Raw genomic sequence first — 23,247 nt, forward strand, 5'->3', positions numbered from 1 at the left:
TGGCTGAGCGCCCCAGACCCAGGCTTCAGTCCTGCCAGACCCCACCCTGTGGGCCGTGGAGGACTCCCCTCTCCCACCAGGGCTCTTCCTCCTAGCAGCCCACACCAGAGGCAGCTGAGCCTCATCATGCTGACCATGTGCCAGAGCCCAAGCCGGGAGAGACAGGGTGGGACAGGGGAGGAGGCTGGACGGGAGCTGCCCGGCCAAGCACATGCCGAGAGCTGGGGCCCGCTCTGTGCTGCACTCACTCGCCCTCCACAGCTGGTCTGAGGTTGGAAAGTGGGGAGAAAAGGCAACTGATCAGTGGGGATGGGGAGGTAAGGGCCTTCTCTAACAGCAACATCCCACACGGCCCAGGGCTGGGCTAAATTCTCAGAGCAGCACCTACCAACCTCTAGCCCTGAGATGCCTCAGCCACGGTCCCCTATAGCTCAGCCCTGCCAAGTGGTGGGAACTAGCTAGACTCTGGTCCCCAGGCAGAAGAGATAGCCACAAAGAACATCCCTTCAGCAGATCACGTCACTTCTCTAAGCCTCAGTTTGCTCATCTGTAAAAGGGGGATGGTTAACACTCACCTCCCAGGGCTATTGCAAAGACCAAAGGACATAACCTTTGACAGGTGCCTGGTACAGAGTGGCTGTGCATAAGTGCCACCTTCCCTTCTTCTGAATACTTCCTTAACAATGTGATGCTCAGCCACCTGGCCTGTGATCACCATGTGACATGAGGCTCGTTCCATGCAGTCATTCAAGAACCCTTCACTGAGGCACACGGGGAGACTGACAGCCTCACTCTGGGTGCCAGGGAGGGAAAGCCCAGGGTTGTGGGTGCTCAGACCAGGCACACAGATTCCTCGAGGTGGGGGTGTGGAAGAGGGGAGCGGAGGGCTTCTCAGTGGGAATCAAGCACAGGGGCATGAAAGGGCATGACATTTGGGAGGACTGCTGAGAAAAGTTGCCCTGGCAGCTGGGGAGGATGAATAGCAGCTACAGAGGCTGGAGGCAGAGACACTATTTCAGACCAAATGAACCGGTCAACAGAGAAATCACAGTCAGATAGAGGTGGCCCTGAGGACAGGCTCAATGACCAGGAACAGGGCAAGGGCAGTGCCGGAAAGGGCAAAGGGCACACTGAGACACCCTGAGATGCCTTCCAGCGGCCTGGCCTGGACCCCCTTCTCCCACTCACGGCTTCCTTGGCCCTCTCTACCTAGCACTAGGCACCTCAGCCTCCTAGACATCCCCCAATGATGTCCCCCTTTGATGTCCACCAGCCTGTCCAGCCTGCAGCCCACTCTCCCCTCAAACCTTGCCCCTCCTCTGCCTCCTGGCTTGGCAAACAGTGCCACCACCATCCTTCACCAGGGCAGGATCCAGGGATGCCCCTCACTCCTTCATAGCAACCTATGTCTCTCCATGGGCACAACCACCTTCCTGGCCAGATGCCTCTCCACCAGGCTCCTGGCTTCCACTCTGCCCCCTAAAGTCTGTCCTCTCCAGGGAACCAGGGTCAGCTTTTTAAAAATCTGACTGTGTCATCCCTCTGCTGAAAACCCTCAGGCAGTTCCCCAGGGCCTCAGAACAAAGTCCATATCCTTTCCCTGCCCATAAGACCCCCGAGCCCTGGCCCTTGCCAGCTGCATCCCACAGCCAGAGGCTCCCTCCATATTAAACCTTCAGGTAAAAGCACCACACTCCATCCCCTGCCCCCTCACCCAGCTAATGTCTGCTCATCCTTCGGGTCTAAACAGAAATGACTGCCCCCTGTGCAGGAAGCGGGGCCCCCTCCTGGGTGACCATCACAGCCTGCACTGCCCCTTTCACTTGGCCATAATTGTGGTTCAGGGCCTTGGGCTCCCAGTCTCGCTCTCCTCTCTACCTGAGGCCCCGCACTGTGCACAGCACGCAGGACATGTTCAGTAGATGTTTGGTAAGTGAACAAAAGAGTGACTCACTGAACGGATGGAGAAGAAATGAACCAGTGCCCCACAGGAAACAAGGAAGGGAGCCGAGGGGACAGGCCGGTCAGTAATACTGAGGCAGCTCTGCCTATGCTGACAGGATGGATGGCCCGGGGCTCTGGCTAGTGGGAAAACCACAGAACAGTGGGGAAGCAATGCTACCATTTGTGGAGAAAAGAATAAAAATTGTATATAATTTATATCATATAAAACATATGATATACATTTTATATTTTTTTGTTTTATATTGCATATATGTTTATATATATTCTTTCTCTTGAAAGATAGATGAGAAATTAGTAGTAGTGGTTGTCACTGTGGCAGGAGGAATACTTTCCAACCTGTAACACAAACACCCATTGCAAACTAAATAATAAAAATGAGGCCTCTTCCTTTGGTGAGGGGACCCTCCCCAGCAGAAAGACAAGGACACACCAACTGCCAGGAAGATCTCTCGGGTGCAGGACTTCACAGCTACCAGGCCATCACTCGGCGTTGCTCAGAAAGCCACAGGGAGGTGTGGTCATGACACCCCTTCTCAGATGGGAGAACTGAGCCTCTGAGAAGGGGCAGGACTTGCCAAGCTCATAGAGCAGATAAGCAGGGAGTGGGATGAAGGAGGGACCCTGGCACCGAGCCCCAGCTTTCACCTCCACACCTGGGCTCCCCCAAATCCCAGGAATTCACCTGCAAAACTGTGGAGCTGGCAGTGGGGCAAGTGAAAGAAGTGAGAGGCTTGGCGACTGCTGACAATGAGGCTCAGGCCCGTCCTGCCTCCCTCTGGGCCCCAGTGCCCACCCATCCCCTGAGGCTCTGCTCCCTGAGCACCTCCAGCCCTGGCTCTCCAAGGGTTCATGGACAGCAGAGGGTTAATGTCCAAGTGCCCTGCACAGGCTTCTTGTACAAGTCTCCAGTAATAAAACCTGCCCTGTGGGGCCAGGGGCTGGAGTAGGGAACAGATAAGCATTATTTCCAAGCCAAAGTCATAGCACACAGGTTCCTAGGGGCCCCCAAGTGCCCAGGTGGAGATCAGGGGGCCTCTCTTGGACCACAGACACACCCTAGGAGATGTGGGGAGTCCAACTCCTTCAGGAAGCTCCCTTAGCAGGCCATGGAGACCAAGACACACATCCTGGACACATACACCTTCCCACTGTCACAGAAGTACCCACCTCTTTGTCCCAAAGGGAAGGCTGGGAACAGACAGGGGTAGGGACTTGCCAAAGACCACCTGCAAAGACCTGGATCCAGCCCCCTCAGCTGCCAGACCAGGGCTCCAGCCTCTGTTCAGCATCAGCCCTGCCACCTGCTCCCTGCAAGACCCAGGGATGCCTGGCCTATGGGACCACCCACTGAGGGCTTGCTAGGTGTCCTCTGAGGGCTCTGCCCCACTTAGGGTGTCGGGGGCTGACTTACAGCTCTGGGGTGCTGTCCCTCAGGCTCCTGGGGGCAGGCCAGCTGGAGCAGGCAAGCCCAGGGCAGACAGTCAGGGACAGATGTCCTCTGGGCCCACGGCTGTGAGTGGCCATGGTAATCTGAGGAAATCCTGGGCGTGTGGGGCTGTGCCCAGGGTAACCCAAGCCATGAAGTGACCAGAGGTTGCCACGGTTAGGGACAGCTATGGTTTCTGGGTGAGACAATGGCCTGGCTGCTTCTTCAAAGGCCTGCTCTAATCCTACCTCAGCCACAGTCACAGAAGCAGAGCATCAGCAAGTCAAGGAAACCCCCTTGAACCCTACAATTCTGGAGCAAAGCTTCCCAGACCAGCACACCCAGAATCTTAGGCCCACAGACCATCCAAGCCGGGGAACTTCTGGTTACCTGTCCACAAACCTCTGAGCAAGAGGGGCTTTGTCAGGGCTAAGGGGCTCCCCGAGAAAGCCTCCAAGCAGTTGATGTATGTCAAGGGACCGAGCACAGCCCCCTATTGGGAGCCCGAAGCCGCAAGGGACCCAGAGTGGGGAGGCTGGCGGAGGGTCTCCCTGGCAGCTGAGGTGCCACAATTCCAGGGCTTTTGAGGGGATGGACCCCTGGCCTGAGAGCTGCTTGCTGTGCTTCCTCAGGGGACAACCCTCAGGCTCCCTCAGACTCTCCCAGCCCCTTCTCCCTCACTCTCCTCACAATTCTGACGACCTTGGTGACACAGTGCCGCTCACTCACCTGGCACGGTCCTGCCTCGGGTCTTCTGTTCATGCAGTGCCCCCTCCTGAACGCCCTCTCCACCGGCCAACCTCCCCCACCGGTGGCAGCCCCGCCACTCTCCCGACCTGGCGGTGAGGCCTCAGTCGTGTAGACCCCGCAGAACCAGCTCTGCACTTGTCTCAGGCACCTATCACCCTACATGAACTTGAGGGAAAAAACTTCCCCTTTCTCCAACACCGACCACACAAGCCCACAGCCCAAGAGAGAGGGCGGGGGCTGGCTACCTGGTCCCCGGGATCCAACCGCAGGGGTTGGACCCCGGGCTGCGCGGGAGCACAGGGCAGGGAGGCGAGTGGGAGGGGCTGGTAGCCGGAGGGGCTGCGGGTGGGCGGGGCGGCACTCACGTAGATGAGGTGGTCTCGGTATCGGATGAGCAGGTTGCGTAGGATGCCCGCCTCATTGAGGTCCCCCAAACGGATCATGTCCTCCACGCCGTGGACCGACGTGGGGTGCATGGGCTTGATGTGCGTGGCGTTCTGGGGGGAGATCCAGTGTTCCTGTGAGAAGACACAGTGGCTAACGTCAGCTCTCCTCTGGGGCCCAGGCTGCACACTGCTGGGGAAGGGTCCGGGAGGGACAGCAACCCCGGGTCTCTGTGACCCTGGTAAGAGCCTTGTCCTCTCCTGCGGCTGAACACTACCTGTTCTAATAGGCATCTGAGGATGGTACTGCCCACCCCCACCCTCCAAGGACGGCTCCTCCTCCTCTTAGGGGACTCTCTGCAGACCCAAGAGGTGGGCGTGGCAGGGATTTTGGCCCTACCTATGGTTATCATAAAGGGGATTAGTCTATCTAGTCACTTTACATGATGGAGTGAAAAGTGTAATCATCAGAGTTAGACTTGGCTTCAAATCCAGGTTCCAGTAACCAAATGCACAAAAAGTTATCCAGATAGTGCAATATTTCCTGCTGCAGGGAAATACCAGGGTGGCAGATGGTTGCACATCTGGGCAATAGCACTGGTTCCTTCAACAAGTTTGCAAAGCCCTGGTTTCCTCTGGGCCCTGGAAGTCTCTCCTCCCTAGGTGGCCTCCAGCATCCTCTACTCACAGTCCCAGCCTCTCAGGAAAGTGAGAATCTCTCCTGTGCTCTGGGGTGTGGCTACAGCCTGAGTCAAGCCTCCAACACCCTCTGGGGCCCCCTCCCCTTTCCCAATGCCAGAACCCTGGGAGCCTCAGGAACAGGCAGGAAACTGACTGGTTCCCCAGGCTAGGGTCAGGGCCTCCTCTGGGCTCCCACATTGCCTGGGTCTCCCACTGAGAGGCAGTGGTCACACTGGGTTGCCACTATCTGAATGCAGTTCTGTCCCTGACCACCACCCCCTCAATTTGCCCCAAGTCTGGAGGCCAGGTTCCATGCCCACTATACCCCTGGTCCACAGAGCTTCGTACAGGGACCAGGCACAAATGACGTGGCAGGGAACCTCTGATGAGACAGACGGCTTGCTGGTGACTACTGGGAACCAGGTTTGAATTAAAGCAGAGGTCTAGTCATGGACTAGGACTCCAGAAGTCCCCTATCCAGCCCCCTCACTTTACTTGAGTAAACAGGCTCAGAGGACTAAGGCCCTCAGAGGGATCGGGAACAGGGACAGCCACTGCCCACGGTTCCAGTTTCCCTGGCATTTCGAGGCACTCCTGGGCCAGGGCATTTCATTCCAGGTCAGGCCCTCACACAGCCCTGACATGAACGGGCTGGGTGATGAAATTAAAGAATCTGCCTGGACTTTCCAATCCCAGGTGGAACATTCCTCTCTCCCAGGCACCCTTCTTGATAAAAGCTGATCCAGTTGGAAAATTTCCTCTGCCTGGTCCCTACTCTCAGTTGGTCCTAGGCCCTGGCATGGGCGAGAGTGAGAGGCCACCTGGGAAGGCCATCTGCCTTCCCCACTCGACCCCAATCTCTGGCCCCATAATTCTTCCCCATGACACTTCAGCACAGGGACAAGAGGTGGCTCAGCCACTGCAAGACCGGCATCCCTGTGCCCGTCACTTTGCTTCCCTGAACCTCTACGACCTCATCTATGAAACGGAAATGAGAATAACAGTCCCATTTTCTTGGGGATGTTGGGAGGGTTAATTGATTCAATAATGGCCAACCTTTGTTTTACTCCTGCCAGATCTAAAAAGCCCTGGTACCTGGTAATTGTTCCACCAGTGCTGGGTATTATCACTCTAATGCTTTCTAGTTTTTGTTGCAAAAAAGATGTATGTTCTCATTTGTTCCTCACAAGATGGCATTGAGGAATTACCAACCCCATTTTACAATGAGGAGTCACATTCAAGAGGTAAAGTGGTGTGCTCAGTTAAACAGCAGAGCTGCGCCTCTCCCCACCCCTTCCCTGCATGGAAGGTCACTCAGCTGAGGTCTGCACCCCTCAGGTCAATGTCCACAGACACTTATGGCACAGACCAAAGTATAACCAGGGCAGAAACTGAGGCCTGTCCCTGAAGGCATGCCGGTGAGAGAGAGAGAGAGAGAGAGAGAGAAAGAGAGAGAGAACATGGCCAATTCCAGGACCTGGGGACACATTTAGGAAAAAGCGGACATGATGCTGAGCTTGGAGAGGCAGGGACCACGAGCCCTGTGGAAGAAGGGAAGAAGGGGTGCATCGAGCAATGAGAATGGCTTGGACAAAGACAGAGCATTAGGATTCCAGTGGAGACTGAAACCATAATCTTTCATTCATTTATTCAGCAAGTCCATGGAGAAACTTCTCTAGGGAGACCCTTTGGTGCGCTGTAGGGAATCAGACCTGACTCGCCTGGTCCCTGCCCTCAAGTTGAGGGAATCTGTAGGAAGACAGAGTGGTCAAAGATGATGGCCTGGAGAGCTGAGGTGTGGAGGGAGTGGGAGTGGAGAAGCCTGGTGAAAGAGGAGGACAGAAGCCCCCAGGGACCAGTGCCGCTGAAGTAAACCCAGCCCCACTAACCTGCTCTCAGCCAGCCAGCTATGTCCCTCCCCACCTGTAGCCCCCATTCTCAGGGACTTGGTGGGGACGAGTGGGAGCGGACCTCTGGGATCCAGTGACACAGTTACAGGACACCATCTGACATGCAACACAACCCAGGTGAAACTCAAGCCTGCAGGCAGAGTCCCTGTGCCCCACCCTGGGAACTCTAGGCTGGTTCATGGGCCTGTTTGTGCTGCCCCTCTTCTGTGGCTGCAACCTCACAGGGGCTTCCTGGAGGGCCCTAGAACTGGAGCCTCCAGAATGACATTGCTGCCACTCTGGTTCTAAAGCCCAGGGGTCAAAAGTGTGGTTGACAGAACCTGAGCCCCAGAGCTGCCACTGAGATGTTGGGAGAGGAAATGCATGTGCAGGGCCAGAGGCCCTGGATCCTGACCCCAGCACCATCATGCACTAGCTGTGAGTCCCGGGGGTCCCTCTCTAGGCTCCAGTTTCCCACTGGGGTAACAGTGGCTGTCCTCCCTGCCTCTCACAGACACTGTGAGGACTCAGAGATGGAACTTGGGTCAAAGGGCTTTGCAAACCCCAGGGGAGGTGTCCCTGGGGGCTGCAGGGATAATGGAAGAAGCCCAGCCTCCTCCATGTCCAGTACTAGGTCCCCAGGGTCCTGAGCCGCCAACAGAGCCTTCTGCTTCAAGTCATTGCATCCTCTTTCATCTCCATCAAACTAGGAGGCTAAGACAGAGACTCAGTCCTGTCTCTTTGCTGGTCATAGTGCCGGCCACAGCACAACCCAAATTATGGTGGAACTGAATCTCCCTGGATCCCTTATGGCCCCACTAAGCTGCAGCCCTGTTCTCTGCACCACATCTACATCTGCCCCGCCCCCACCACATACACATGTGCGACACATGCGCACACTTGTCCGAAGTTCCCAAGCTTCCCCTCTGGGCTCTCATTTGGGCCACCCATCTTCTCTAAAGCAAGACCTGATTTCAGACCTTTCCTTCCCTCCCCAAGGTTCTACTCTCACTACCTATCAAGCTTACAATTCTTATGTCCCCTTCCTTCAGGGCCACAGAGATAAAGGGTTAATCTGTTAGACTGATTCCAAGGCAGCGCCAGGGTGGACAGTGAATTTGTATGATGCTGTAACCCCACAGAATGAGACTGGGCACTTTCAGACTAACTGTCACTTTACTGAAGAATTCTCTACGTGTGACCTCACATATAGGTCAATAACCCTATGAGATAGTTGTTATTATCCCCAGTCGACAGAAGGGGGAACAGAGGTTCAGAAGGGAAAGAGATTTGGCCAAGGCTGCATAGCCAGTAAGTGGGCAGGATGGGATTTGAATTCAGTCTGTCTGACCCTGAAGGACCCCTGTGCCTGAGGAGCTCCCAGCCTGGACCTCCACGTCCCTCTCTGTACACACCCACATGCCCACACAGACACACATCTCTAATACTAAACAGAATGGACTTGAAGTGCTTGTGGAAATAGAACAGGGAGCCTGGGGCAGAAGGGGAGGTTCTGTCTTACCAGGGTCATGGGGAAAACTCCATGGAAGAAGGGGGTTCTGAGAAGCAGAAGTAGGGGCCTGGGCACTGCCTCCATCCTCTTGAGACAGGTCAGTGCCTGGCCCTACCTTGGGTCACCTGTCTGCCCGTGTCCTTCCCAAGGCATGGGGGCAGGAGTGGAGGAGGGGTGGGGGACTACTCACATTGCCTTCATCGTCCACCACCTGGATCTGCCCAGAGTCACAGAGCTTCACCACTGCCCCGATGGGCACATCAAACTCCTGCCCGGATCTCAGGTCCATCCAGACATAGTCCCCCTGTGGGTGAGAGAGAGTCCCAGACCAGGTGAGCAGGGACAAGGATCGGGCATCCCTTCCAGGCAGTCCTGTGCCTGTCCCACCACCACAGAGGCTCTTACGCCAACCACAGAAGACGGAAGAAAAGGGAACTCACTTGTGGAAGCCATGGTGCCAGGCCCTGGGCTGGGCACTTATGCAGTGTCATCAATCCCTCCTCTATGGCAGCCACTACTGTCCCCAATTCACAAATAAGTAAGCGGAGGCCCAGAGATCAAGAGCCGAGACCACGCAATTGGGCAGCTTCAAATGCAGGCCTGTCCAAGCCCAGCTCTCCCTAAGGCTCTATGCCACACACTCAAACCCACTGAGGTTTAGGCAGAAACACTGGGGCACCCAAACCACTTCCCGCCTGTCCTAAAGAAGCGAGTCCTGAGGCTGACTCATCACTGTTTCAGCCTCCTGTTCCCCTCGGAACCACCCATTTTCAGCCACAGTGGCCATCGTGGGCCTCCATGTCATGGGAGGTTAGCCAATGTCAGAAACAATCTAGCTTCAAACTCAAGGTTTCTCCCAGAAGTAAGAAAAACTGGAGCACCTTGGGAGGGGAGGAGAACTCACATGTTTGCTGAACACCTACTGTGTGCCCAGGCTACACTGCTGCTTCCATTTAATCCTCAGGACTGCTTTAGTCCCAGGTCCAAGCTGTGCTTCCTGCCACACTCCTCACCCTCTCGAAGTCCAGCCCATGGACCACCTGACCTACTCCTGCTCTGGCTGTTCAGCTCCACCTGCCCCCCATCCCACCCCACCTTTCCACTGAGTGGACCACCACCCCATCTGTCCAGACCCAGAGCAAACAGCAGCTCTTCTCTGGACCCTCCCCACTGTCCCACCTTCCTCCTCCTCCTCCCCAACTCATGAAGAGTTCATTCATTCCTTCAGTACATGTTTGTGGGGAGCCCACCATGGGCCGGGTTCATTCTAGACTCTGGGACTAGAGCAGTGAGGAGATGGGAAAGCAGAGTGTCTACTAAGGGCAGGCCCAGATTGGAGTGAGATGAGGGAGGGCCCTGGAGGATGTGGGCAGCACCAGGTCACATAGCGCCCTGCAAGCCAGGGGCAGAAGGACTTGCTTTGAAGTATGACTAGAAGCCAGGGGAAGGTTTTAAACAGAAGAATGGCATGATGGATTTACATTTTCAGAACTTCACTCCAGCTGCTGTGTAGAGAAGGCAGGCACTTCTCAGGGCTCGGGGACCCAGACTTGCCCCTTACAGCCAGCACCATGCTGGGTCACCACCCTCTGCGTCCATCCCTCATGTGCCTGCAGCCCTTTGTGGGTGGGTTTTGGTCTGAGTCTTCCATCTGTGATTCCCCAGAACAAGCACAGAGAAACAGTTTTTCTCTCAGTAAGAGAGTGTGAGCATATATGTGAGAGAGTGTGTAGGTGAGCATGTGTGTGAGTGTGTAAGAGGGAGCATGTGACAGACTGCATGTGAGAGAGACTGCCTGATTGCTGGGGGCCAGCCCTGGCACGCAGTGGTACCAGGACGCTGCTCTCTGCTGACTCGAGACCCTCGCAGCAGGCCAGGTAGGTGCTTCCCTGTAATTAACTATCTCCTTGAACCTCATGACCATGTTGCTTAGGCAGGGGATTCTATCTCTACTTCATCTCCCACAAGAAACATGCCCAAGGCCACACAGGTGTTTTGTGGTAGAGCCAGGAACGAAGCTCAAACTCCAAATCCAGTGCTCTCTCCTGACATCCCCTGGGCCCAGCCCTGAACCGAGCTCTGTGAGCAGAACAGGAAGCACTGACAGGGTCCCTGGCCGTGGACGGTTCACAGGCCCAAAAGGCAAGCTGAAAGCTTCAACTGAGGGCAGCACAGCAAACAGAAGTGACTAGAACACTGGGAGCTGATGACTCTCACCAGGAGGGCAGTGACTTAATTTTCTTTGCTCTCAGCAGAACCTGAGAAAAGAGGCTAAAGTGATAGCTTCAGGGAGGAGTCTAGAGCCTGAGAACTTCTGAGGGGGACAGTTCCCATGGTCCCCAGGAAAGTACTTGGGGCATCAGAATGCAGCTGGGTTTTAAGACTCCTCATTTTACAGATGAGTAAACTGAGGTCCAAAGAGAGAAAGGAACTTGGCCACAGTCCCCCATCAAATTGGTAACTGATGAGACTGTGAGCATCTGCAAGGCAGAGCCTGGACCAAAAACAGGGAGGGTTAAGAGTCCCTGGCTGGGTGAGGGAAGGAGAGGAGCAAGGAAGATGTAAAAGAACATGACACTTTTTTGAGGGGCAGGAAGAGGGAAGAGAGGAAAGGGACACTGGGCCCAGGTCTGACCCTACCAGCTCTTCCCATCCCCATGGCCAGATGCCAGGCAGCCCATGACTGCATCTGGCCCCATTCCTAACATCCTACTGTGAGGGGCACCCTACTAGGGACCTCATCTGGAATCAAAATTCCCATTTGTGATGGGACACCTGCCTCAAGATGGCTGTGTAACCTGGGGCAAGTTCCAGCCCAGTTCTACAACTAATGCTGTGTGATTTTGGGTAAGTTTTTCAGTCTCTCTGGACCTTGGGGTTCACCAGCCTTAAAATGCAAGGGACTCAGTGCTTGTGAAGATGAGAGAGACGTACAAACGGAAGACATCCTTGGTGTCCATCCGCCTTCCCTCCCAGGCATGAGCCCAGTATCAGAGCAGAATTAACTCCCCACAGGGCCTTAGCCTTTTATGCCTCTTTCCTCCTCTGGGGCAGAGCCTGGGGCTCAGCCCCTGTTTATGGATTGAAAAGGAGTCTGTTTCAGGACGTTTTCCCCCCTCACTTATCCTGATAATCACTCTGGGACACTGGTTGTATTAGCCCCATTTTCACAGGTGGGAAAGATGGTCCAACTGATTTGCCAGGGGCACCTGTGAGCAAGGAAGTGTCCAGTTGCTAACCTTCCCTGGTAGAGGGGCCCGCGCGCCCCTGTCCTTCTGCTATCAGGTCAGCCAGTGCACAAACTTCTACAGAGCCCCTCACTCACTGCTTTCCCAGACGCTGGCCCGCCCACCTCCTATTTTCCAGATGCAAAACTTTCCGCCCCACCCAGGGCAGGTGGGGTGAGGGGGCCAAGTTTATGCTGGGAGTTTGGGACCAGAGTAACCCCGAGGGGCCCGGGTCTGCGTGCACCTTGGGGCTTTGTAACCCTGTGGCTCCCAAGGCTCCCAACAGGCCGGGCGACGGAGGCCCTGGGCGGGGCCCTCCTCCCGCTCCCCCTCCCAGCCGGGGCCTCACCGGCAGGACCGCGTAGGTCTTCAGTGCCTGGTTCAGGCTGCGCAGCAGCGCCCACTTGCCGGGCTGCTTGGCGCGCGCCTCGGCGGGGTCGGCGGGGTCGGCGGGGTTGTCGGATTCGGCGGCGTGGGCAGAGGGCTCCATGACGCGGAGGGCCTGGCGGCGGCTACGGCGACGGCACGGCTCGGCCTCCCTAATTCACCTAATCCCGTGCGCGCCGCCCGCCAGGGAACCCTAAACCCGGCCATCTGCCGCGGGCCCATGGCAACGGCGGCTTAGGTGACGCCCGCGGGCGGGATCGGGGAGGGGGCGCCAAGCCATCCCTCTACCATCCTGGCCCCGGACACCCCAGCATCGTTGGGGATTCCAGACCGGCTTCACCGGGACTGCAGAGGCGGCACCTGGGAACGAGCTGCAGGCCTCAGCATAAACCAGGCACCTGGAACTTCACCTTGACTGCAGTTTTAGAGAAAATCAGTATGTTTTCTATTGAAAGAAACATGGGATGTTATGGAGTAAAATGCAATAAACTTCGTGAATTTTTAAGACTAAAGAGAAGGTGCGCCAAAGATCTTTCTAGCCCACTGGCTGCCTCTGGGGAGTGAGGGCAGATAAAAATCTTGAGGTGGGGGGCCTCTGGGGAGAGAGCACCCTAAGAGTCTGTCTCTGGTCTGAGGCCAGCCAACTGGTGATCTCCACCCCAAAAAGGAGGCACTGAGGCCTGGGGAAGGGCATCCCTGGTTCCCCAGCACAGGGAGCCACCCCTAACGGCTCAGAGCTCACCCTGCAGTGGGCTCCTGTGTCCTGGCAGCCACACAGGCCTGGGCACAGGCTTGGGTCCATGCTGGGCCAAGAGCCACAGTGGCCACCGTCCCATCCAGAAGGTGTGGAACGCCCAGGCCCTGTGACCTCCTACTCCCACCTTCTTCCCAATCTCTACTTATCTGTGTCTTCCTCCCCTTTTGTCTTCTGTTCTCTCTTTAAGGCCTCATTTTTGGCTGTGAGCAGTGTCTGGAGTCCTGGGGGCCCAACTGCTTCCAGAACATACAAGCAAACCACAGGAGGGAGCAGGGGGAGTGGCAAGGAAGGAGATGGTGATGCCTCACACAGAGCTCTGAGCTGCCCCACTGGACCAGGCCTCCTTCTATCCCATCCCATCCCAGCCTCGAGGACCCAGCGCTCTGCCACCCAGCACACAGCTGACAATGATTCTCACCCACTTCCTGTGCCCTCTCAGGGACTATGCCCTCAGAAGGGGTCCTTCCCCCAGTCAAGCCCAGAACAAGCACACATCCCCCTGCCCACCTACCCATGCGAGTCCACGGAAGCCAGGAATGAGACCCTTAGACAGAGGGAAGTGTTGGTGGTGAGCTTCCAGGGATTCCAGGGACCCCAGTCATCCTTCCATCTGTCCATTTAACCGATATTCACAGGCTCAGACTCAAGCTTAGGGGACACTGTCCTCAGAGCTTCCAGCCTGGGGGGTGGATAGACTCAGATGCAGACAAGGATGGCATCACCAGACAAGGGACAGAGTCACCTTAGAGAGAGAGGCTAGCATGGCTGCTAAGAGGTTGGACTCTGGAGCCAACACTGGTTCAATACTGGCAAGGCCATTCACATGCTGTGTGACCCTGGGCAAGTTCCTTAGCCTCCATGTGCCTCTGTTTCTTTGTCAGATGGCAGAATGACGGTACTTCATGAGGTGCTTGTGAGGTTAATGTGCGTAACTCATTCAGACAGGTGCCTGTTAGAGCAAATGTGGTATGAGTGTTGGCTGTTAGTAACCGAGCAAGTCATGTGAAGGATGACACCCAGGTGTTGTGATTTTTCAGGCAGACATGACGGGAAAGGGTGTTCCAGGAAAGGGAATAGCAAAGCACAGAAGAGCAGAGGTAAGAAGCAAGAGATGTAAAACAGTTCTTGTGGATGGAGAGAGGCCCCTCAAGAGAGACTCAGTAAAGCACTGAGAGCCTGAACCTGCCTGACCCAGACCCACTGCTCAATCCCCCCTGCATCCAGGCCACCCCTGAGCTGAAGCCTGGGAATAGGCCCCTTCCCTGCAGGTGGCTGCACAGCAGTTCTGAGAGGCAGGTCTCATGCCCCCAAGACCCACCCTGGCGTCACACCAGATCCTCTCCCTGAGCCAGGTCTCACTGCTACTCCAGCCTAGTCTCTTCCTGCCTGGCCTCACAGGATAAGGCCTCCCACCTTGGCCTGTGCTGAGTCCTATGCCAGGAATGCTCCACCCCACCATCCTCTTCCCTGCCCCCACGCAACCACCAAGGCTCCACCTAGCCATGTGCTCCCTGGTCCCCACACCTTACTACCTTCTCTGTACTTCCATCATGCCTCACACAGACTCATAGAGCTGCTCCCACCCCCACCACACCACCATCTGGCTCAATTCTGGCCACCCACTGTACAGACAGGGAGACAGGTTCAGAAGTGGCAAAAGGACTTACCCTAGGATACACAGCAAGTTGCGACAAAAAGCTTTCAGGAAATAACTACGCCAACTGTCATCAGCAAGTGATGTCAGCAAATATGGCAGAGTAGAGAACTCCAAGAACCCATTTCCTTACAGAAATACCAAAAACATACAGCAAAACTGTCAGAAGCAGCTATACTAGAACTCAAGAAAATATGCAAAGGTTTACAGTAACCATCTGAAAATATAATGAAGAGAAAAGTGACTGAAACCCAGCAGGAGAGCTTTGTGCTGCTTTAACCTACCCATCCTCCCCCACCTCCCACCTTGAGGATGGCATCCGGTATCCCTGGTGTGATTATTGGGTCAGAGGGGGCAGAACAGACCTTGTTATTAAAGAATTGTGATTGTTTTAGCCTGTCTGGGATCTCCCTGCAGAGATAATGCAAAGGGCTTGTCTTTATTCCCTAACTAGAGACTTCCCTAGGGTGGAGACGAAGCTATGGAGGGCATTGGTCAAAGACATCCAAAGCCATGTTGCCACCTGTGGAAAAATAATAATCAATTGGAACAAACAACAGACACTCCAAAAAGCCCGAAGCAAAGGCAGAGGAATGAGATGCTTCAGGGAAAAGGGGCTTTAAAAAACTCCTGCATGTACTGGGGAATCTGGAGATCATGTACATGCCCAGGGTTGGGTGACTGTTCAGAAGAAGCTTGAGAAGACTTCAAGCTCTCACTTCTGACTGATCTCCAGCCCCATGCAGACAGGACGTGGAGGCTAAGGCAGGGTTTTAAATGACCTGACTGAGCACTGAAGTCATGCCCCAACACACACATACAGCCCAGCTGCAAAGATTGAAGGTTTTTTTGTTTGTTTTGATTGTTGGTTCCAGGTGTGTTAGAGACTTCAGTGACCACACACAACAAAGAACGCAGTCTTCCCAAAAATCGTTTAGACAAGTCACTAAACAAAACTTCAGTTCACGGCAAGCAGTAGCGACAAACCCTGGGGAGGGGTAGAATCTGACTTCCAGAGTTGTCACTTTATAATAATTAAAATGTCTAGGGATGAATTAGGAGTTTGAGATTAACAGATACACACTGCCATATATAAAACAGAGAAACAACAGGGACCAACTGCATAGCACAGGAAACTATATTCAATATCTTGTAATAATCTTTAGTGGAAAAGAATATGAAAAAGAATATATATATATATTCTTTATATATATATATAAAGTTATATGTTTATATATAACTGAATCACTTTGCTGTTCACCTGAAACTAACACTACATTGTAAATTAACTGTACTTCAATTAAAAGTAGTCTAGTTTTCAACAAAATAATTATGAGACTTGCAAAGAAACAAGAAAGTGTGGTCCATTCACAGGAAGAAAAAAATTAATGAAAATTTTCCCTGAGGAAGCCCAGACTATTGGACTTAATAGACAAAGGCTTTAATCAACTGTTTTAAATATGCTCAAAGAACTGAAGGAAACCAGAATAACATTTCACCAAGTAGAAAATATGAATAAAGAGACGGGAATCATAAAAGGGACCAAATAGAAATTATGGAGTTGAAAAGTATAAAATTGATATGAAAAATTCCCTAGAGGGGTCAACAGCAGATTTGAACAGGCAGAAAAGAAGAATCAGCAAACCTGAAGACAGATTAATCGAGATTATCCAGTTTGAGGAGCAGAAAGGAAAAAAAGAAAAAGAAAAATGAGCAGAGCCTGTGAAACTTATGGGACACCATCAAATGGACCAACATATGCATAGTGCAAATCCCAAAAGAAGAGGCAAGAGAGGGACAGAAAGAATATCTGAAGAAATAATGACCCAAAATGTGCCCATCTTGATAAAAGATATGAATCTTCACAACCAAAAAGCTCAATAAATTCCAGGTAGGAAAAACTCAAAAAGATCCTCACTGTGGGGAGGGTATAGCTCAAGTGGTAGAGCTGCATGCTTAGCATGCCAAGGTCCTGGGTTCAATCCCCAGTATCATCTCTAAAAATAAGTAAACAGGCCTAATTACCCCCCCAACAACAATAACAAAGATCTTCACTGAGAAACATTATAATCAAACTATCAAAAGACAAAGACAAAGACTGAAGTGATTCGTCATATACAAAAGATCTTCAACATTATTAATTGATGATTTCTCATCAGAAACCACTGAGGCCAGAAGGCAGTAGAATGTTATAATATTTAAAGTGCTGAAAGGAAAAAAACAAACAAAAAACACATGTCAAACAAGCATTCTATATGTGGCAAAAACATCCTTCAAAAGTGGACGAGAAACTAAGACATTCCCAGATAAACAAAAACTGAAGGAGTTTGCAAGCTAGTAGACCTGCTTTACAGGAAATGCCAAAAGTAATCCTTCAGGCTGAAATTAAAGGGCACTAGACAGTAACTCAAAGCCACACAAAGAAATAAAGAACCTTAGTAAGGTAAACACATAGGTAAATATAAAAGGCAGCAGTATTGTTATTTTGGGTTTGTAACTCCTTTTTTTCCCATGTGATTTAAAAGACAAATGCATAAAACAACAATTACAAATCACGTTAATGGACACACAGTGTATAAAGATGTAATTTCTCACATTATAATACTATAAAGGGAGAGGGATGGAGTTCTATAAAAGCAGAATTTTTACAAGGTATTGAAGTTAAGTTGATATTAACTCCCACTAGATTGTTATAAATGTAAGATGTTAATTGTAAACCCCAGGGTGACCACTAAGAAAAAAAGATGTATGTGTATATTTGGGAATGAGAAGGGAATCAAAATAGTACACTGGGAAAGAATCAATTAAACACAAAAGAAGGCAGCCATAGAGGAATTAAGGGGAAAAAAGATATGACATATAGAAAAAAATAGCAAGATGGCAGAAGTTTTTAAATGGAAATGATTAAACTCTCCAATTAAAAGGTAGAGGTTGCAGAATAGCTTAAAAACACAACACATGATCCAATTATATGCTATTTATAAGAGAGTCATTTTAGATCCAAAGACACAATTAGGTTGAAAGTGAAAAGACAAAAATACATTCCACGCAAACAGTAACCAAAAAAGAGCTGGGGTGGCTACACTGTATCAGACAAAAATGGACTTTAAGTCAAAAACCGTTACAACAGACAAAGAAGAACATTATATTTTCATTAAAGAGTTAATCCAACTGTTACCAACAGTCCACAAATTTATCTTCAAACTTCACTCTGATCCATGAATCCGGGCAAAGTACATCCAGTCCCTACTCTGGCCTCACCACAGAGCCAGGAATCATATCTTACTGAAGCACAGCCGCCTTGCCTGAGGTCCTTAAAGAAGTGGGTCACGTGCACCACAGATCTCTGGGTTCTCACAAGCACCAGCTAGCCTAGCAACCTGGGGCAAGTCCCTCCTCCTGAGACCACAGTCCACCATCTGTACGCACTGGGCCACCACAAGGCCTCAGAGCCTTCCCTGACACCACCACCCAACCCCCCGGGGGAACTGCAGGCAGGGCAGAAGCCTCCCCCACCCCCAGACTCCCTCCCACTCTGCTCCACACCCCGGGTGCCTGCTATCACAGTTCCACTTGTGGGCATCCTTACTGTGTTTCAGAGCTGCCTCCCCATTTTGTCTTGTCCTAGAGGACAAGAAGCAGTCAGTCTGTCTCTGAATCCTTTGTGCCCAGCCTGGTACAGAGAAGGGGCCGAGTGCCACTTTGCTGGGTGAGAACATGGTTGGAGGAGGTGGCTTCTGGACACTAGGAACCTTCAGGCACTCCCACCCCACCCCTAAAGCCACTAACATGATGAGTCTCACCAGTCTACCACAGGGTCCCTAAGAAAGAGCCCGTGTTTTGCAAATGCCACCCGGCAGAAGTCTGACCTCTCCTCCCCTAAGCCCTGTGCCTGCTCTGTGCCCTGCACAGCAGCCCCCTAACAAGGTCTCCTCTCCCCGTGTGCTGCCCACCTCACCAGCATGGCTCCCTATCCTGCCTGGACCTGCCCTAGCTCATGTCTACCTGACTTCACCTTCTTCACTTGCAGTATGGACACAAAGATCCCTACCTCATAGCCCTATGACAATAAAATGAGATCAGGTATAGAGAGTGCCTGGCACACGGTAGAACCAATGTGGATGCTATGTTTGAAGAATTAAAACCCTCAACAAATGAATAAAAATTTTTCATGAGTGAAGAGATTTGGATTCTTAGCCCATCTTTACGAAGGCATTTCCTGTGCCTTGTACTCCATGGGGGCTCAAAAGGCTGGGATGATGGATGAATGGAGGGGAGGAAGGAGGGTTGGGTGAGTATCCGTCACTGGTATGTCCCACATTGGGACACTGTACACATGGGGAAAGAATCATCATATTCTTTGAGGTCTCCTCAAGGAACTTATTCCAAATAAATATTTATCTCAAATAAAGTGAGAGAGAAAAGAATGGGAGATTCTCCTACTCAGGAACACGACTGATGATTTTAGTAGTAGTCGTCCTCATGGCAATTAATCTTTACTAAGCTGTGTCTAGCATTGGGCTGAGTTTTACATGTGTTATGACATTTTACTCTCAAAAGTCCCTTTGATAGGTATCATTGCGCACCCCAGCCCCTCGGACCAAATGAGGGTGTAATCACAATCATTCATTTAGCACAGAGCCCCATCTCTGAGCGGGGCTGAGGAGGCAGTGGGGAGCAGGATGAAGCCATCCACCATTTCCAGGCACACCAGGAGGCCCCAGGTCGACAGGGGAAGAAGGTGGAGTGTGACCAGAGTCTCATGTGGGCAGAGCAGGGAAGTCAGCCAGGGAAAGGGGGGTAAGGCGCTTGGGCAGACAGTGTTTCAGGACAAGGAAAGAGAGGCAAGAGGTGGGGGGTGGGAGGCGGACCCGGGAGGCAGGCGAAAGAAGCAGCACTTTGAGCATCTGATGCCTTCGTGGCATCTGATCTTTACAACCATGTGGGAAAGGAGGGGTTTTATCCTCAATTTACAGGTGAGGAATCTGGGGCTCAGGAGGGCTGAAGAACGCGCCCAAAGTCTGCCCACTCATCAACAGCTCACACTCACACACAAACACGCAGCTGCAGGACAGCTGCCCAGTAGCCCCTGACGGTTCTGGAGGACAGGAAGGCACTGACCAAGCCTCCGCAGCACACACCTCCACCACCAGCCCTGGGGCCTGGTGCCAGGCCGACCTGGCTTAGGGCCCACATTCCTGGCTCAGGAGACCAGGAGATCAGAGCCTCAGGCGGATCACGGGGAAGGGCTGAGGGTCAGGGGCAATGTGGTCCTGCGAAGGAAGTGGGGGGTGCGGACGAAGGATTCAGGAGGGGGCAACACCTCTGCTTCTTCACCATACTACCTAGAGGGCTTCAGCTCTGGCCATGTCATCCCATACACGCTGCCCCCCAGGCAGGCTCAAGGCCCTTTCTGGCCTGGCTTCAGTAGACTTGCCAACTTCCTCTTCCCCTTCCCCATTTGGGCCTTTGCACATGCTGTTCCACTACCTGGAATACCTGGGGATTCAGAGATGTGTGTAAATAAATAATTTCTAACCAGTAAGATGAGAGCAGGGAGAAAGGGAGGCCCCAGCAGACAAGTCAGAGGAAACAGTTCTAGACCAGGCCTGAGAGAGTCAGGGAAAGTTTCACATCTGAGTTTTGAAGAATAGATAGGAGTTTTCTAGAAGAAAAGTTTGGGGAGGGTGTCCTACTGTTAAGCATATGGATGAGAGAATATGAGATGGGACAGGACGAGCCACCCAACAGGGTTATTCCTGGCACAGAAAGATGAAGACCACTAGGGTGCGGGGAGCACTCACCTGCTGAAGAATCACCATTGTCCTTTATCAAATGCTCCTGCTGCCCACCTGGCCAGACACGGTTCTGTAGGGGGAGAGAGCATGTCAAGCCTCTGAGCAGGCCAGCCCTGGAAGCATCGAGCCTGGCTGGGGTCACCTGGGCTCTTCCCAAAGCCGCAGTTCCCCCTCCCTCTGGGGAACCCTCCCTGGCTTCTCTCCCTCTGGCCACAGCCCAGCCTGTGTGACCTGAGCCTCTGCTGCTGTCACCAGCTCCACTGCCCAGAGCAGCTGAGCTCTTTTCTCATCACTGTTATTCGGAGATTCCCAAAGTAGAAAGTCTAGACAGACCCTTCCCTGGACCTGTGGGCAAAGGGGTCCAGAGAGGGACCAAGACTCGCCCAAGGTCATACAGCAGGGCAGGGCAAATTCAGAACTAGGATGTGGTGCCTGGCCACTGGGCTCAGGGCTGCCCCAGGAGTGTGGGTGAAAGGGGCAGCCTGGCCCAAGAGGAGGATCAGACTAAACAGGACCTGCTCATGGCGCGCCTTGCCTAAAACCCTTCCAAAGCCTTCCCTGCGGCCCTGCCTTCAAGATGGAGGCTCTAATCCCCCCAGTCTTGCATTTAAGGCCAAGCTCTATGTGTCTCCATCTTACCTCTCTCTGCTTTCCTCCTGTCCCAGTCTTGTCCTCGGGCCCTACAAGCCTCAGCATTCACTATTCCTGAAATGGGCCAGCCTTTTTCATACCTCTTGGCCTTTGCATGCACTGGCCCCTCTGCCTGGAATGCTGGCTAATAAATTCCCACCTTTTCTTCGTGGCTCAGTTCAGATGGTACCTCCTCCAGGAAGCCTTCCCTGATCATCCCCAGGCTGCCAAGATCCCTGATGTTTCCCTCTATCCAACCTTGACTATATGGATTTGTTGTCTGGTTGGGATCTGTCCCCACCTCTGCCCACAATGTAGGAGAGTAGACACAGGGAAGGGTTAGGGCTCAGCCATCACCTCACACAGCACAGGGCCAGGCCCAGAGATGGCTCAGGAAGGACTTGGAGGACTGAGTATGCTGATCAGAGGCAGCCCCAACCCACAGGCCCTGGCATGAGGCCCCTCTGGGCCCCTAACTGCCTCCCAGGATGAGCATCAATTTTTCACAAGGTCCATTCAAGGCGCTGGGGCATTTGATCCTCTGCCCATGACACTGCCTGACACCTGAGCCCTGACCCATGCCCTGGAGCTCTGAGATACAGCAGGCACACAGTCCTTTCTGAGACCTGCACCCAGGCTGGGTGCCTGGTTGGGAATGGAATTTGACAAGGGCCAGCAGACAGCTGCCATGGGGAGCTATATCTGGAGAGGATGCCCAGCTTTGGTGCTGGCCTCCTGTACAGTGTGAACCACAAGAGCCAGGAGCAGAACCAGGGTCTTCAGGGCTTTGGGGTGTGGAAAGGGGTGGCAGGGGCACAGAAATTAAGGGCCACCTGTAAGGAAAATGCTACAAGATAGACATTTTTTTATTCTAAAAATAAAAACTAATCCATGTTCAAGTTAATTGCTTTTCAAATGGACAACAGGGATCACAGTACTCTATCCACATTTCTACACCTGTGCCTGATTTTACCTTGTTCCTCCAACAACCTCAGCCAGTGAGGCTTCAAAGTGCAATTTCACAGATGGTTAATTTGAGGCCCGGAGGAAGGAAGTGACTTATCCAAGGAGAGTGTCTGAGAGAGGCCTAAGGAGATAAAGAGACAAGGACAGAGGACTCTCTCTGCTACCCACAGCATGTCCGCCCCTCCGCCCTAGCCCTGGTCAGAGACAGCAGGGGGCCCAGACAGGAGCAAGTGGCTGCGGGGGCAGTCACTCCAGGGTGGCCCAAGCCCTTGACTCCCCTGAAGTCCAGCAAACCCTTTTCCCAGTGCCCAGGACAGTAGGCAGCCCATCCTTACCTGGGTCCCAGATGCCCACTCTCAGCTGCCCACCAGCCTGGCCACAGCTGCTGCCTGCATGGAGGGCTCGGGAAGCTAGGGTGGCAGGTCTGAGACAATCTGCAGACACAGTTCTCCTCTTCCTGTCTTGCTCCGTGGCTTGCTCTGGGGGTCTCTCTGGGTCTTTTTGTTACTGTGTAACTCTCTCAGGCCCTCCTTTTCTGCCTAGGGCAGATATCTGGCCGGCACTGCTGCCCTCTCCTCCCCACTCCAGTGCCTTCCCCCAGGAGGCGGAGTCAGAGGGCCCTCCAAGGTCTGCGTGTCGTGACATCAGCATGGGAGGCGGGCTGTGCTGCCCAGGGCTCTGTGCCGCCCAGCAGGGAGGCAAGGTCACTGGGTTCTTTCTCAGCCATGCTGCTGCCCTGTGTGAGATCCGGGTCTGGGGCCGCCCACCCCTCAGCCGCCTCCTGCCATTTGTAGTAACACCTCCTATTCTCGCAGCACCTGAGCAGGAAACCTCCTGATCCTGATTTGGTCACTGATTTGCTGAATCTCGGCCCCTGCCTGCCCTCTGCCAAGCCTGTTTCCATCTCAAGATGGCTGTTTGAGGCTCTGAGAGCAAAGGACCAGGCAAGGCAGGGCAGCAAGTAGCAAGACCTGCATTCTGGCCCTTTCTCCCCATCCCTGAACATATTACGCCCTTGCCCCAGGCCCCTTCCTGAGGGCTCCCCTCAGATGTGTTCCCCCGGAGTTCATCACTTCACCACTGCCCCCAGCTTGTTCTGGGCGGGGTTCGGGGGTGGGGGTTGCACAGCAGGGTTGAGGGGATGGGGAATGCATGTTATCTCTAAACATCCAAGAAACTCAAACCAGCTGATTGGGAACAACCCTGCATGTACCAGAGACA

The 23,247-nt window shown here is 53.1% G+C and overlaps 1 protein-coding gene across 1 annotated transcript in view; it reads right to left on the minus strand.

The window, feature by feature from the left end:
• Positions 1-22,516, minus strand: part of MYO7A (myosin VIIA) — an 83,227-nt gene extending 60,711 nt beyond the window's left edge. The window contains exons 1-5 of the mRNA XM_072969159.1: positions 22,362-22,516; positions 22,034-22,147; positions 20,437-20,500; positions 8,798-8,911; positions 4,507-4,659 (exon numbers count right to left, since the gene is read on the minus strand). Of these exons, the coding sequence (XP_072825260.1) occupies positions 4,507-4,659; positions 8,798-8,911; positions 20,437-20,454 (285 nt within the window). The 5' untranslated portion in view covers positions 20,455-20,500; positions 22,034-22,147; positions 22,362-22,516. The remainder of the gene's footprint in view (positions 1-4,506; positions 4,660-8,797; positions 8,912-20,436; positions 20,501-22,033; positions 22,148-22,361) is intronic.
• Between the last annotated feature and the right edge of the window lie 731 nt (positions 22,517-23,247).

Source organism: Vicugna pacos, chromosome 10 (genome assembly GCF_048564905.1).
Source record: "Vicugna pacos chromosome 10, VicPac4, whole genome shotgun sequence".
NCBI lineage: Eukaryota > Metazoa > Chordata > Mammalia > Artiodactyla > Camelidae > Vicugna > Vicugna pacos.